We start from the raw sequence: 13,925 nt of genomic DNA, 5'->3' as shown, positions 1-13,925 counted from the left end.
CATGTCACCTCAACAGCGGTGCACAGCGTGGAGGGAGAGAGATGCCGTGTCCCTTAATGGGACCTGATATGAATAACTGCTCAGCTTAATGTCTGCCGCAGCGGCCCAGAACTGACAGTAATACTCTTACTAGGGCACCGCGGGCTCTCCCGCCTGCCCGACTCTAAACGCTGCGGCAGCAGGCAAGAGCCGCGAGCGGACATTTTCTCTGCACGCAGCAGGGCTCACAGCTGCGAGGAATCGCTTTGCTGCAAGATGGAATTCCTGCGCTATTTGCCTGAACAAAGTAATGGGTCAAGATGAGGGTCGATAGCAATTATTTCGCGTAAACTGTCACGGCAAGCGCAATCTAAGACGTGCGCTAAGGCAGGCTCTTCATCTGGTTTGCCTGGACCAGTCTGACCTAACCTGCCATTGCTCTTTATGCACTGCTATAATTATCCATTAAAAGCATTCCAACTTTTGTTCAGCATGAGCGCATTGAAATGTCATGACGTGAAAATGAATGCTGGGAAATGAATGCTGGGTGAACACAGGCAGTGAAGTTGTGCAACAACAGCACACAATAGTACAAAATGAGGACTATTTCAATCTAAAGTTCAAAGCTCTTCTTGCTGAAAAATGATGGTTGTATAACCAAAAAAAAGCAAAGAACATTGCAACTGTGAGACTGTCAACAATCAATAAAATTGCATTATTTTCATGAATAGGGATGTGCATGGTATCAAAGCAGCAAAAAAGAAAGTAAATTTAATACCCTTCATTTCAATACAAATCCATGTGCATTTCTTTGCCACTACCCAATTCTGTACCAACAAGGTTTAATGATGTTGTGTCTATGTTTGCAATCCTTGTTCTACAGGATATATTGTAAATGCTAGAAGACAGATTCCTCCTTCAAGGATCATAAAGTGTTCTATTGTGGTCCATTCATAAGACATTAGAGAGAGCATAACATTGAGATGGAGACTCATAAATTACTTGTAAATGGCGTGAATGAACACATATAGTGCATAGTCATTTATGCACTACATTACTTGTTACATTACTTCAGCTGCAAAACGTTGCATGTACACTTGCTGATTGGGAATGTTGTTCGCCAGGCACTGTTGCGCACTTAACTGCGTGCACTTATGTCCTCTTATATTGTAGGTGGGTTTGTATATGAGCATCTGCTAAATGAGCATATTGTATTAATGCAATGTAAAATTTTACAGCTGTGCAGAGCCAATTTACTCCACGATTGTCACTCCATGTTGGTTGGTTAGCTTAATTTGTACCCAAAGGAAGAGAAAAAAAAACATTAAAAAACTGTTATGTCATTTGTAAAGAAATCAAGGAAATGAACTTCAACCAAAATACAGCCCCCCCCGGGAAAGCACAGGAGGAGAAGGAAATGCATTATGCGTCTCACTAATTGCATCCCAGTCTCAATACTGCAGTACCTGTACTCATGAGCAAACAGAGAGAAAATATAAACCCAAAGGCTGCCATATATTTTATACATCAACACCACTCTAAAAGACCTTGAGAAGAGAGCAGAACACTCTTTACTGTGTAAATAAGCCTGGCTAAACAAAGTGCTGGAGTGGAGCAGAAGTCTCAGCCTAAGAGGAATCGCAGAGCTTTTGTTTGCTCACTGAAGATAATTGCCTTTTGTGAAAGACTCTGCATGAAAGGGTGCTACGTACCAGTTGCCTGAATGGCAGCCGAATTCTTCACTACTGCTCAAACCCCACTTTTGCCCTAGTCATTTGAGAACAGAAGGGGAGCAATGGGTGCTCACTCTGCTCATGGCCGCTGCATGCTTTTGGGGTTACCACCCCTACAGCCCCTATGCTGCCTGTGAGCGGAGCGGAGCTCCTTCAGCAGAGTGCCTATCTTGAGTTCCGAGCTAGACTGCAGACAAGATAAGATTAACACGACCAAAGATCTGTCACAGAGAGCAGAAAACAAAATAAATCCTTCCCATTAATTGGGTAAAAAAATGGCCAGACTAGATTAATGACATGGAAACCATTGGAGTTTTATCTCTTACAAACAACAATTATATTAGGACCACTGCCTGTTTATTAGTGCAGGCAATTTGTGATGGTGGCATGTTTTTGAATACGGCTCTTTATCAGGTGGATCCTGGTGATAAAACCAGGGTAGAGCATTTTCTTTTCTTCTAACACTGGAATTAAGGATGAGTGGCATATTCTACAATGGCAGGTGCTCCAGAATTCTCCAAGCCTGTGTATTGCAGCATAGCTGTTTCACAATCTGGTGATTGTGAAACCTTCATGTTTGGACAAGTGGATGAGTATAGTATCTATATAGAGTATAGATATAGTATAGAGGCGGGTAACCAGGCTTCAAAGAGTAAAAAGACTGACCATGTATTTGCTCTACCACCATCACTAAACCAGCTGATTCTAATTAGCATAACTGTTCAGCATGATAGGAGAACTAATTATTGTAATCAGCTGGTTTAGTACATGTTGGTGGTGCAAATACATGGTCAGTCTTTTTACTCTTTGAAGCCGGGTTACCCACCTCTGGTATAGATTGTGTCCTTTCAGTATATCAGTTGTTGAAATGCATTTCTTTCCAAGTATTTAAGAGCTTCTAAAAAAAGAAAAGCAAAGTAAGCACTCATCATTGCCCAGAAACATTATATCCAGCTGAAAGTAAATACTAAGCATGTCTCATAAAGACAGGCATCTTACAAGACCGTTTGCTATAGACTGGTAAAGGCCACCTAAAGGCAAATCTCGAGGTTTTCTTTTGGACACACACTGAATTTTTCCAGATGAAAAAATGGATTCCAAGTTCCAATTAGATATATACTGAATGTACTGATAAGGCAATGTGTTGATATCTTCCCAGGTGAAATTGTTTCATCATTCTTTGTGTAGACTCCAATCTTTCCTCTTGCCCTCAGCTAGTAATTTGGTGTATTGACCCTTGCTGTATGGCTGATGGATAGCTTTTTTTTCTGCTCACAATTTTCCACAATTTTTCTGAGCCTTCCTTATCCATTTGATGGCTCTGGTGTTGATTCACTCACAACTTTAAACCTTTGGACTGTCAGCAATTTATTTTGTGTCAACCGTCACTGTGCTACTGTATGGATAGCTGTTGTGCACTATGCTCCCCAGTGCACAGTCCCTGAGGTTTGGAACGTCGTATCTGAAATGAATTTCAAGCACTGTAAGATGTTGTGCTTTACTTTGTTGAAATGCGTGGGGCTGTTCATTTATAGGATTTTCTTTCAAATTTTTCTTTTAAGTTGCTATGCCTACCCACATAAATAGTGTCTCTGCAACAAAACTTTAATAATTGAATACTATAAAAAAACAGACGTACATATAATTAGACAGAAGATACTACGGACTGATACAAATTTCTATTATTTCTGCATTATGCTGCACTACAGAGAGTTGAAAGATGCCTTGACAGCTATGTATCAAAACAATTATCTACTTTCACTCTTGATGGGAAATTACTGTAGCATCCAGACTTGCAACAGCCATAAGCATGAAAGATCCACAGTTTGAAAGACGGCTAATGGAGAGACTTGAATCTCTGGCACGCTTCAATTTGGATGATATTGAATTTTACTCGTACTTGATTTGGTCCATACTCATTTCCCAAGTCAAACTGACACAGTCAGTTCTCTGCTCACAGAATAAACGATGGCAAAAGTGTGTGCTGAAAGCCAAAGATTCTGCCTAATTGGATTTCCCATCACAGTGTAGTGTGTGCAGCAAGGTGTGTGTGTGTGTGTGTGCGTGAGAGAGAAAGAGAGAGAGGAGTGGAGAGAGAGAGAGAGAGAGAGAGAGAGAGAGAGAGAGAGAGAGAGAGAGAGAGAGAGAGAGAGAGAGAGAGAGAGAGATATATCCAACACTCTTTTCTCAGAGCTTATTACATTTGTAAGGTTGAGAGATATTTCCACATTAATCCTAATCTGGAACATTCAAAATATTTATATTTTTAGAAATATTCCACAAATAGTGATGACTCTTAAACATAAGCAAAAAAACATGTTACTGTTTAAATATCTTTTGAAATGTCCAATGTTGTAATACTCATTTTCTCAATTACGATACGTAATTTTATATTATTAATGTTTAGATATTGGAAAGTTAACAAATTAGTAAATTGAAATGAGTAATATTACTAAGCCTGAGGTAACTGTAAAATGGTTGATTTTCAGTCCTTGACCACAAATAAATTGCATTACATTTCATTGAAACAGAAATATTTTAGCTGCAAAGTTTATTTTAGCGTTTATTTTAAGTTTATTTAGAAATATTTTAGCGATCCTCCAGAATTTAGGTTTGTTTTAAATTCACTTAGGTTCAGCTAAGTTGATTGGTGAGAATAATTTATTGGTGAGAATAGCTATAAATGAGCAATTGGAGCACAACACTATGCCTCACAATTGTCCTTGGGTCAGAATAAAAAAATGCAGAAGTTTACCCAGCCAAAATCCCGTCTAATAAATGAACGTCCTGCAGAACAGCATGGCTTTTGTTTACATATTGTGGTTTGCTTGATTATGTAAGACCCAAACGATGAACATCTGACATTTTGTGCCACAGTGGTTATCACATATCAGCTGAGTTTAAGGAGAAGGAATTAATTTATTCAGTTAAAACTGAGCACAATTAGATTGACAGATCACAAATTTGGTCAGGACACCAGGAAATACACTCTTTGCAAGCAATGCCATGCTCAGTCAGGAAACTATGATTATCCAAGTGTCACCAGGAGAGTGTCCCAATTGCTTCAATGGGGCACTGAATTTCTACTTGGTTCAGAGGAAGATCTGATCATCTGCCATGAAAGTACTCCCATGTCAAGCTCTCAATTCTTGCTTCACCAGTTTGAAAGGAAACTCACACAGAAACCATTGAAAACATTTGCACTTTCTCGTAAACATAGAACAAAGGTTCTCTTGATCATATAACACTGTAAATTGCACAAATATTTTATTCTTTTTTTAAATATCATTTGTCTTCACTGAATTCTAAACAGATTTTGTATCTCTGTAAAACTGAGGCTTCCCTGATCAATGAACTCAGACTGTCCCAAAAACAATGACAAAACTCTTACAAGAGCAGACTTGATCTGATTTCCGGATACCCCCTTTGAATATAGGCATCTGTTGAACATATAAAATACATGCTGAGATGGAATTCTGAGACAGACTGTGTCATTAACCTGTCTGTCTCTCTTGGTGGCGAAAATCCAGGGCTATAATAAATCTGGGTGACATTAAATCTAACACATTTTCTACTCTTTACTTGAGTCACTTTTTAAGCCACTTCAGAACAGATGGGAAGCTGATTTAAGGCATTTCTATTAAACCGGTGCTGAAGACCTGTATGTTGGCTCGCAGGGACTGTCCTTGATCTAGTTTGTTATAAGACGTCCTCCTGCCTGGTGGTCCGTGCGGGCTGAGAAATGAGAATTGGGGATCAATACCTCCCCTGCACCCCCAGCTCCTGTTCTGCAGCTGTCTCAATGGCTTGGTGGATGAGCCGCACTTCCTCCTGGGTCAGGGTCCTCTCCATGTGGCGGTATGTGAGGCGGTAGCAGTGGCTAACCTTCTCAGTCCTGAGCGGGGAGAGAAGAGAGGCAAGTGTGAGCATGCGCACCGAGACCACTTCTGCTTTGTCATCTTAATGATACAAAATGATATCTCTAGTCATCATGTTAGTATTGCATATTCATCCTATATTAAAAATATCACCACCCAAGACAACTTAATGAGCAACTGGAGTTACTTCTTGTTGCTACATTTTTTTTTTACTTAAGGAAGAAATAGTACATATAGTACACTGCATGACCAAACCTCAGTCTTGGGATGTTTTTCATGGTTTGGGCTAGGTCCTTTAGTTCCAGTGAAGGCAAATGTTACAGCATACAGTCATATTCTAGATGATTCTGTGCTTCCTCAACAGTTTGGGGAAGGCCCTTTCCTGTTTCAGCATGACAAAGCTTTCAAAACATTCTCTTCCTGCAGTGTCAAATACAGACATCAATTTGGCAAGTAAGTTTGTGTTCTCAAAGTGGTATTAAGGCTTTCTTTGTTTTTTACGAGACAATGCAGTGAAGGCATTGTTTATATCTGACAGGTACAAAATGGAGATATCAAAGTTCTGAAGCTATCTAAAACATGACAAAAAATCTGAACTGAGCTGATATTCCACTTTTCTTTCAGCATCCATTTTAACTTCCCTATAAAATCCGACACCTGCACTGTCAGAAAAGGGTTCAATCACAAGAATGCAATCAAAACCGCTCTCTCTGTAATAGAACTGAGACCAAACTGAATATGTGCACGAAAGGTTTATATCCTGCTTGCAAAAACAGCTTTGTTTCCCAGCTTCAAAGGTCAAAGGCAAAATTGTGACATGCTCCTGTGAAATTCTAGATGAGAGGAAGTCTGTTTAAATGCAAGGAAAATTTTCAAATTTGGGGATAGAAAATGCAGGGCACAGTGCATGTTGATAGCTATAAATGTGTAATGCCAGTCAGGCAATGTATGTTTTGTTTGACTAGTGGTGAACTGATAGGCTTAATGTGTCAATAAACCCTGCTAATGTGCTTACAGAATTTGGTTATTAATTTTTTAATGTTGGTGAGCAAACAATCTGCAGAAAGAATATGTAGAGGCTGTGGTCTCAAATGAGTAAACCCAGACACAGACTAATGAATAAACACTGAAAATTAAGGTCTAGACCCAGACAAAGATAGTGTCCAGGTGGCGTGAGGAGACTTCTCAAGTCAGACCAATATATGAAACTCCATTTCCAATCTATTTTCAGCCCAAGCTTCACAAGCAATTGAAGGGCAAATGTAGTGTGAATATCTTTGACAAAGTATTATACAGCGAATATAATTTCCCACACGGTCCTCATTATTTGATTACATTCCATGGCAACACATAATATCAGGTGTTTATTTTAGAATTATACTTTGTATTATGCAACTATACTAGAATTATGCATTGTAACCTGCATGGGTTGTGCACTGAAGGACTGTGCAACTTGTGTATCAGGTGCAGGCAGAATGCAGAACGCAGATGCTCGATCAACCAGCGATCACCTTTGCATAGTGAGGCGGGAAAACTCTGTCGACAAAACTCTCACTGGCCGATGTTATGATTAAGTGATATTTTGATATTAAGCAAGTCAGGTTTTCTTTTCGCACCCTGGGCATCATAAAGAAAAAAGCTAATGTCTCAATGGTTACATCTCCTATGAGTCTCTGCTTATTTTTAAATCCATTACAGATATTTTCACATTTATTACAAATAATCACAAATATTCCAACTTTTTTCTGGTCTGCAATCTCAGAAGAAAGGGTTCCAAAAGACTCCTCGGTGTCATTGTAGAGGAACCCTATCTAGTTCATGGGTTCTCTGTGAGACAAAATGGTTCATTCCGGAGCTTTCACACTTCTTGCACTGACCACAGAGAGTTCCATAAAGAATTAAAAAGGGTTCCACTAAGCAGACAAGCCATAGAATCCTCTTTCTCTGAGAGTGTGGGGGAACATGTCCAATCCACGTGTTTCATAAGAAACTATTGAATTCCACAGTTCCAACACGATATGCTGGAGCAAAATGTGAAAATAGCTCATGTTCCAGCCCATTTCTCCCATTTGGTAAACAAATAGACAAAACCCCTTTTCCATTCCTGACATGGTAGATTTCTGCTAGAATGAGATGCGGTTATGAGGAGTCATACTTGGGAGCTGAGAGAAATTGAACTTGGGCTTTAGATTTAATCAGAAGTCTGAGACCGTAAATCTGTCCTGCATTTCTCTGTTGTCCTGTTTTATCTTTCATAGGCAAGAAAATAAATTGCATTTTTTCTTCCTCGCCCAGCAGTACATGCTAATAGTTTGAGCTGTGGGGAGTGGCAGAACGTATCACAGCTCACTACTAAATACCAAATGACAATCTGTGAAATCACAAATGAATTACATCAAATTCCCATATTAATAAACACGTTGCGGCTGGGCCGTGTGATTTGCTTACAACCTCATTCGTGGATGAGTCACAGGTTACAAAACTATTATGCACAGGGCTCGACACAGCTACTGCCTTGTTGGCCTGGCGGTGTCTTCAGACCTCTCCGGGCCAGTCAATCAAGATTTTCGATGGCCCGCTCGGGCTAGTGCAATTCAAAAATTAAAAACGGAAAAAAGAACTTGATTTACCTAACCTACCATTTATAAATGGTATTTTGAGAAATTCTCTTTCGATTGTGAATCACTTCTGCAAAGTATCATTTCATTTCAAGCACTAAAGTCCCAGAATTTATACAAGTTACAGTAACATGTTCACATTAATTTCCTGCCATTCTACAGCTGTGGTTAACATATCCAATGCATCACATAAACCAGTGTCAAATGCATTAACATTAGCTAGCAACAAAGAAATCTCTGTACACCATGTTCTTTGCACTAGCCTACCTGCAAAAACAGCACCTGACTGACAGGATGATTACAAACAGCAGAGAAGCTTTTTTCTCTGAACTGTCATTCACAAGTGTGAAGTATTTAGTAGGTATTAGTAACAAAATGCAACAAAAATAAAAGTATATGCATGATATACACAGATGTTTTATATAACATTGCTAGAATAATATTTTAACCAGCCACAGGATAAATAAATCATTTTGTATAATTCCGGACGGATACCTCGCTTGTTTTGTTTAAGAGACCCACAGAAAGACAGAACCACCTACTCAGTAAATTAAGTTCATTTTTGTGACAGCCCTAACATTACTTGGCCATTTAATATAAATGTATGCAGCCGCAAGCAAATCAAGTGGTGATCAAGTTATGCCATACTTGTAGTTTTGTTTAGTAAGGGTATCGTAAATTCATTTCTTTCAAATTTACTATGATGTCCTATTTAAGTGGGGAAAAAATGGACTGATAGGTGGAGGGCCAGTGGATAAAACCCTGGGGCCAGTAACTTTGAAAAGCCACAATACACCTGTATGTCGAGCCCTGATGCAGTTAACAATTTCAGTTTTATTGATGGGTTAAATTAATCCAGGCTGCTGTCTCTGCATCATTGTAAAATATAACAAAATTGTAGGGAAAAAGGTAAAAGGAAATGATGAACGATGGGAAAAAAAGTAATGTTGACTTAATTTGTGAAAAAAACAAGCATGCTTGAAAGTTACACAGGAAAATGCAAGCCAGCTTAAACACAAACCCTGTACAGCGGTGCTCACAATGTGTAAGATTTCATTCAAGATGCTGAATCTTACACATTCCCAGGCAGAAATAAATGTGATGTCTGACAAATTTAGGTCACACTCGATGGCTACTGGGACACGTTTCACACTGCACCGACAGTCAAACAGGCTAATTGGATAAGGCAACTTCCTTTGGTGCAGAGATTTCTCTCCCTCTGTATCTCCATTAATATGTGCAATCTAGAATGATGACAATTAGCAGGAAAAGCAAATAAGAGTGAACAGAATAATAATTTTAAAAATAGTGACAATTTTACTGGGACGATATCATTCTAATTCATTGAGAGTAAAAATTTCCCCATGGATTTTGGAACTTTAAGCTTGGGACCCAGAAAGCTTCATTATGAATTAGCTAATCAATCATCGACAATAAATGGTACTTTAGAAATGGAAGTTATTCTTCAATCAATGTTTTTTATTAATGTGAAGGCCTTTTCGTTCTCCTCAAATAACGGAGAAAATAAAAAAGCTGACATTTTGACAAAATATAGCTGCTAAAGGGGATGCTGAAGTCTTCAATTATTCAGTGAGCCCAGGTAGAGCACAGTAATCAAAACACATCCAACTGCACTGTTTTATCGTAAAGATCCGTGTTCTGTTTTTCTGTTAAGTTTTCACCACAGAGCCTGCTGCAGTTATTCAAGCCAAAGATGCTGTCATTTGAAAGCTGCAAAAAGCCCCAAAGTAACTTTGCAAAATGAATACTAACAATCTATATTTGTACACAACAGGAGCATTACTTGTGTGCTGTAAGAAAAAACATCCGCTGAAACAAGGTTGACTTGCACATTTATCAAACAAGCAATGGTACAATACAAATAAAAACTGTTGCTTGTGGCTGTTTGACTGTAGACATCATACATCAAGTGCCATCATAAGCTGGCACTTGATGTGCTGACTCATTTTCTTCAATTTGTATAATTTATCAAAATTCAACTCGGTTGACTTAACATGATAATGTTCAAGTATTCCTTCACGATTCTAAATCACGTGGAAGCTGAAATTACCAAGGATAACCTGGTTTTTCTTGCAGGCCTATCTCACCCAAATAAAGGTCTTATTTTCCGGCTGATTTTTCTAAAATACAGTAACTATTTCAAGCCTTTCCAGCACATTTATGATACATCAAAAATATTTTCCACAGATGTCTAGTGTACTGGACCTCAGAAACTGACTTTCACATCAGGCTACTCTCATCTACTCCTGGAAGCCCAAGATTGAGACCAGGATGAATCAAAGTCTAAAGCCTGAAGGAAAAAAGAGAAGAAGCTCCATCTCACTTTTCAACAACACGCTTGACCACTCTTCTCCTCTACACAACTCTGTCTCTCCAATCTGACAGAACAGCACTGACAGACAAGAGGACAAAATCCCATACTGCAACTCCACCCACACGAAAAAACGAATGCTCTTTTGTGTACACTACAATAAGACTTCTCTGCAAGCCTAAATTCAACTTCGGAGCCTTCAAGGTGCAATTTGATTTGACATGTTTTAGATACAGCTTTTATTCATGTTTGCTGTATTTCTTATTTTTGAATGTTGCTGGACTTTGTATGGTCTTTTTAAAGAACTTGAAATCGACTGCTAAATTGCATGTGGCAGTTGCAATGTGAGAAACTGTACTTAGGACTAGGATTTTCTCTGATAACTCCAGTCTGAGTTGCAGCACCACTCTCCCCATCATAAAGGCTTCTCCTGGGGGGCTACTGTCTTTGCATGTTCTCAATGGACATGCAGTGGATCAGACCCCCTCCCTACAAGCCTACAGTCCTGAAAACAACTTCAGATACAAAACCTCACTGTATATAATAACACCACATTCTTCCATGGAGCCTTATATCATACATTCCTTTTCATTTATTAGTTCTAAGAAGAAATGCTTGTAAGTGAAGCAGAATATATCCAGAATGTAAAAAAGTACTGCCATTACAATACACTATAGATACTTTGTGAGTTAAACCGTGCAAACATTTTATTGTTTTCATACTTTATATGATGCATTAAGTAGAAATGTTATCATTTAAAAATATTTTAATACTATATAAGTCAAAACAATGAGAAATCTATATTTTGATTATGAAACTTGAGGGAGAAACACACTCTTTTTAAAAAATTGTCTGCAATTGTGCAAGGTTTTAGCAACACATACTGTACAAGTGACATATGGTGATGGGTTCCATCAGTACACTGACAACGACGTGACAGTAAGTTAACTGGAAACTTTTACCACAATATCATTGACTTATCAAGATTTTCCACCCTATCTCAGCTCCTGAACTAAAGGCCTTTGTTCACCTAGTCCAAATTTTTGTGAGGTGTTCAAGGCCAAAACGCACTGTAACTGATGCTAAATGGTATTAAAAGGCTGAAGGTGGCTGCTTCTAGTGCCCACAGAGACTCTTCCTAATTACTTCCTTACCCAAAAAATGTGAAACAACCTTGATTGGTCAGCTCCCACAGGATGGTCCAAGCCTACTGAAATTAACTCAGCGCCTCTGTAAAACTCTTTTCAATGTATAATTGAAAGTGTGCAGTTCAACAGGCAATAGAAATGACTGAAACCTTATCTGCCTTAAGAGTGATCCTCCAGGGTGTCAATCCTGGGAAACAAGACAATGCCCTAACGCCACCTTTAAATTCTGCGTTTGTTCTTCATTTCTCTTCATTTTACTGTATATCAACAGTGAGGCAGACTTTACAATATTAATATTTCCAGACTCACATGCATATCATAATATTGTATTTTATGTTGTCTGACACCCATACCTACAGTTTGGATGTCTGACAAAACATAAATAGCAAACCCAGTCAGATGAAGTGTTATTCAGTGCCATTTGGTAATAGGTCACTGGTTGCAACCACACCACTGATGTAAGACTTTCATTAAGAGGAGCAGTAACAGATGCATCTATGATTCGATTGCTTGAGGTGGGATGGGGTAAGGAAGTAACAGAACATCTGGACTTAGTAGATAGTCTTAAAGGGAACCCCGCCTGTTAAGACTTGTATGGCTTAATATGTCGCAAATGACCTCAACTATGGAAATATGTTGTAAAAACCACACAAAAGATGTCAGTTATTTAAAAAAAACTCAGCCTTTAATCGAAATTTTGACCTATGGAGGTTACCATTATTTTAGACGCGCAATGCACTTTGGGTAGATGACGAAAAATGGCTGCCCTGGAGGTTAACTCCAGTTGTTTTTTTATCCAGCAGTTGTGGCTATTAATAGTGAAAAATATCAATACAATGCCACAGAATTGGGATATCTGTGAATAAGATGGATTCAACATCTAAGCACATTATCATTTAGGGGATTATGCATTTAAAGGAGGTATTATCACTTATTTAAGCTCATATCGTAACATTATTATTGATCCATGTCATATATATATACGATGTGGATCAATAACGATACATTAGTTAAATCAATGGGGATGTTTCAGTTTCACCAAAAATGATAGTTTGATCAATATGGTCAAGTGAATGTTGTGTTGGCAAAGGCAAGCAGTCGCTGCACAGACACCATCTCTAGTCTTGTGCCCTACCCTCGTCTCCTCTGATCTTTATCGTTTTGATTTATTTGATGAGGGCTGTCCTCGGTGCTTTCCTGCTGAGTAATGTCCCGCTCTGGCTCGAATCGAAAAGGCTAAACAGAAGACATTTCCAATTCTGCTCAATGGACAAGAGCAATGGACCGAGACAAGTGCAACCTTTTGACATCACTACCCAGAGTGCATTGACCTACGAGTTGAAGAATTTTTTAAATTTTAAAATAACTAAAATCTTCCATGTGGATTTAATAGCATATTTATATAATTTAAGGCATTTACACCATATTAAGGCCTACAAGTCTTAACAGGTGGGGTTCCAAAACAACTGTTTTGAGAGACAGACCTTTTAAATTGAGGAGATGAAACTTAATACCCCCGGTGAATCAGAGCAGTCTGAGAGAGGAAGCAGGCCAGACAAGGAATTCACTGTCAGACCGGTGTAACAACATTAATCAAAGCTTAAAATATCCCAAAACAGCTCAGATGTGAAGCGGTATCTGTATAGAGATGGTTCCTGGTTTCAGAAAATCGATTTGAGCTTTCATTGCTTTCCCATTCATGCATTCAGAAAAACCCAGTGAGGCAATAAGGTATGTGTCTTCATCTCAGTAATGCGCACATTAACCTGAATTCCCGCAAATGGAGATTTCAAAGCTCAATAGAATGTTTAATCCCTTTAATGTTTTCTGTGCTGTGGGTTCACATTCCCTTACAACAGCCAAGCTATTCATATTTTACTCACAGATAGAGGCCATTTTTTCCTCCATGATGACTTCAAGTCAAAGATACACTGTGTAAAGTCTTGGCGCGTTTCCAAATATTTGATCAAAAGTTAAACATGTTGGAATTATTTATTGCCGTACTTATCAACCGGTGAACATCTAATGGTTCAAAACTAATTGTGTGGCTTAGTCCCAAGTATTTCCATTGACCACTATGTTGCATTCATCATCTGTTGACCACAACAATTCCCTGCACAGTTGTATGTCAATGCATCTGTCTGAGTACTATTGCAGGCCAAAAATAATTGCAATTGTATCTGGATGCAGGATGGAAATTCCCTAGGCAGAACCAGGAGGTGGGGAAAGAGAAAAAC

At 38.7% G+C, this 13,925-nt stretch overlaps 1 protein-coding gene across 3 annotated transcripts in view; it reads right to left on the bottom strand.

The window, feature by feature from the left end:
- Window positions 1-4,905: 4,905 nt before the first annotated feature.
- LOC118225576 (phenylalanine--tRNA ligase, mitochondrial-like) overlaps window positions 4,906-13,925 on the bottom strand; it is a 108,295-nt gene continuing 99,275 nt past the window's right edge. For all 3 annotated transcript variants that reach the window (XM_035414147.1, XM_035414146.1, XM_035414145.1), the window contains one exon: window positions 4,906-5,607. In XM_035414147.1, the coding sequence (XP_035270038.1) occupies window positions 5,469-5,607 (139 nt within the window). In that variant the 3' untranslated portion in view covers window positions 4,906-5,468. The remainder of the gene's footprint in view (window positions 5,608-13,925) is intronic.

Source organism: Anguilla anguilla, chromosome 4 (genome assembly GCF_013347855.1).
Source record: "Anguilla anguilla isolate fAngAng1 chromosome 4, fAngAng1.pri, whole genome shotgun sequence".
NCBI classification, from domain to species: Eukaryota; Metazoa; Chordata; class Actinopteri; order Anguilliformes; family Anguillidae; genus Anguilla; species Anguilla anguilla.
The sequence above is the reverse complement of the archived record's forward strand: the minus strand, read 5'-3'. Positions and strand labels throughout refer to the sequence as shown.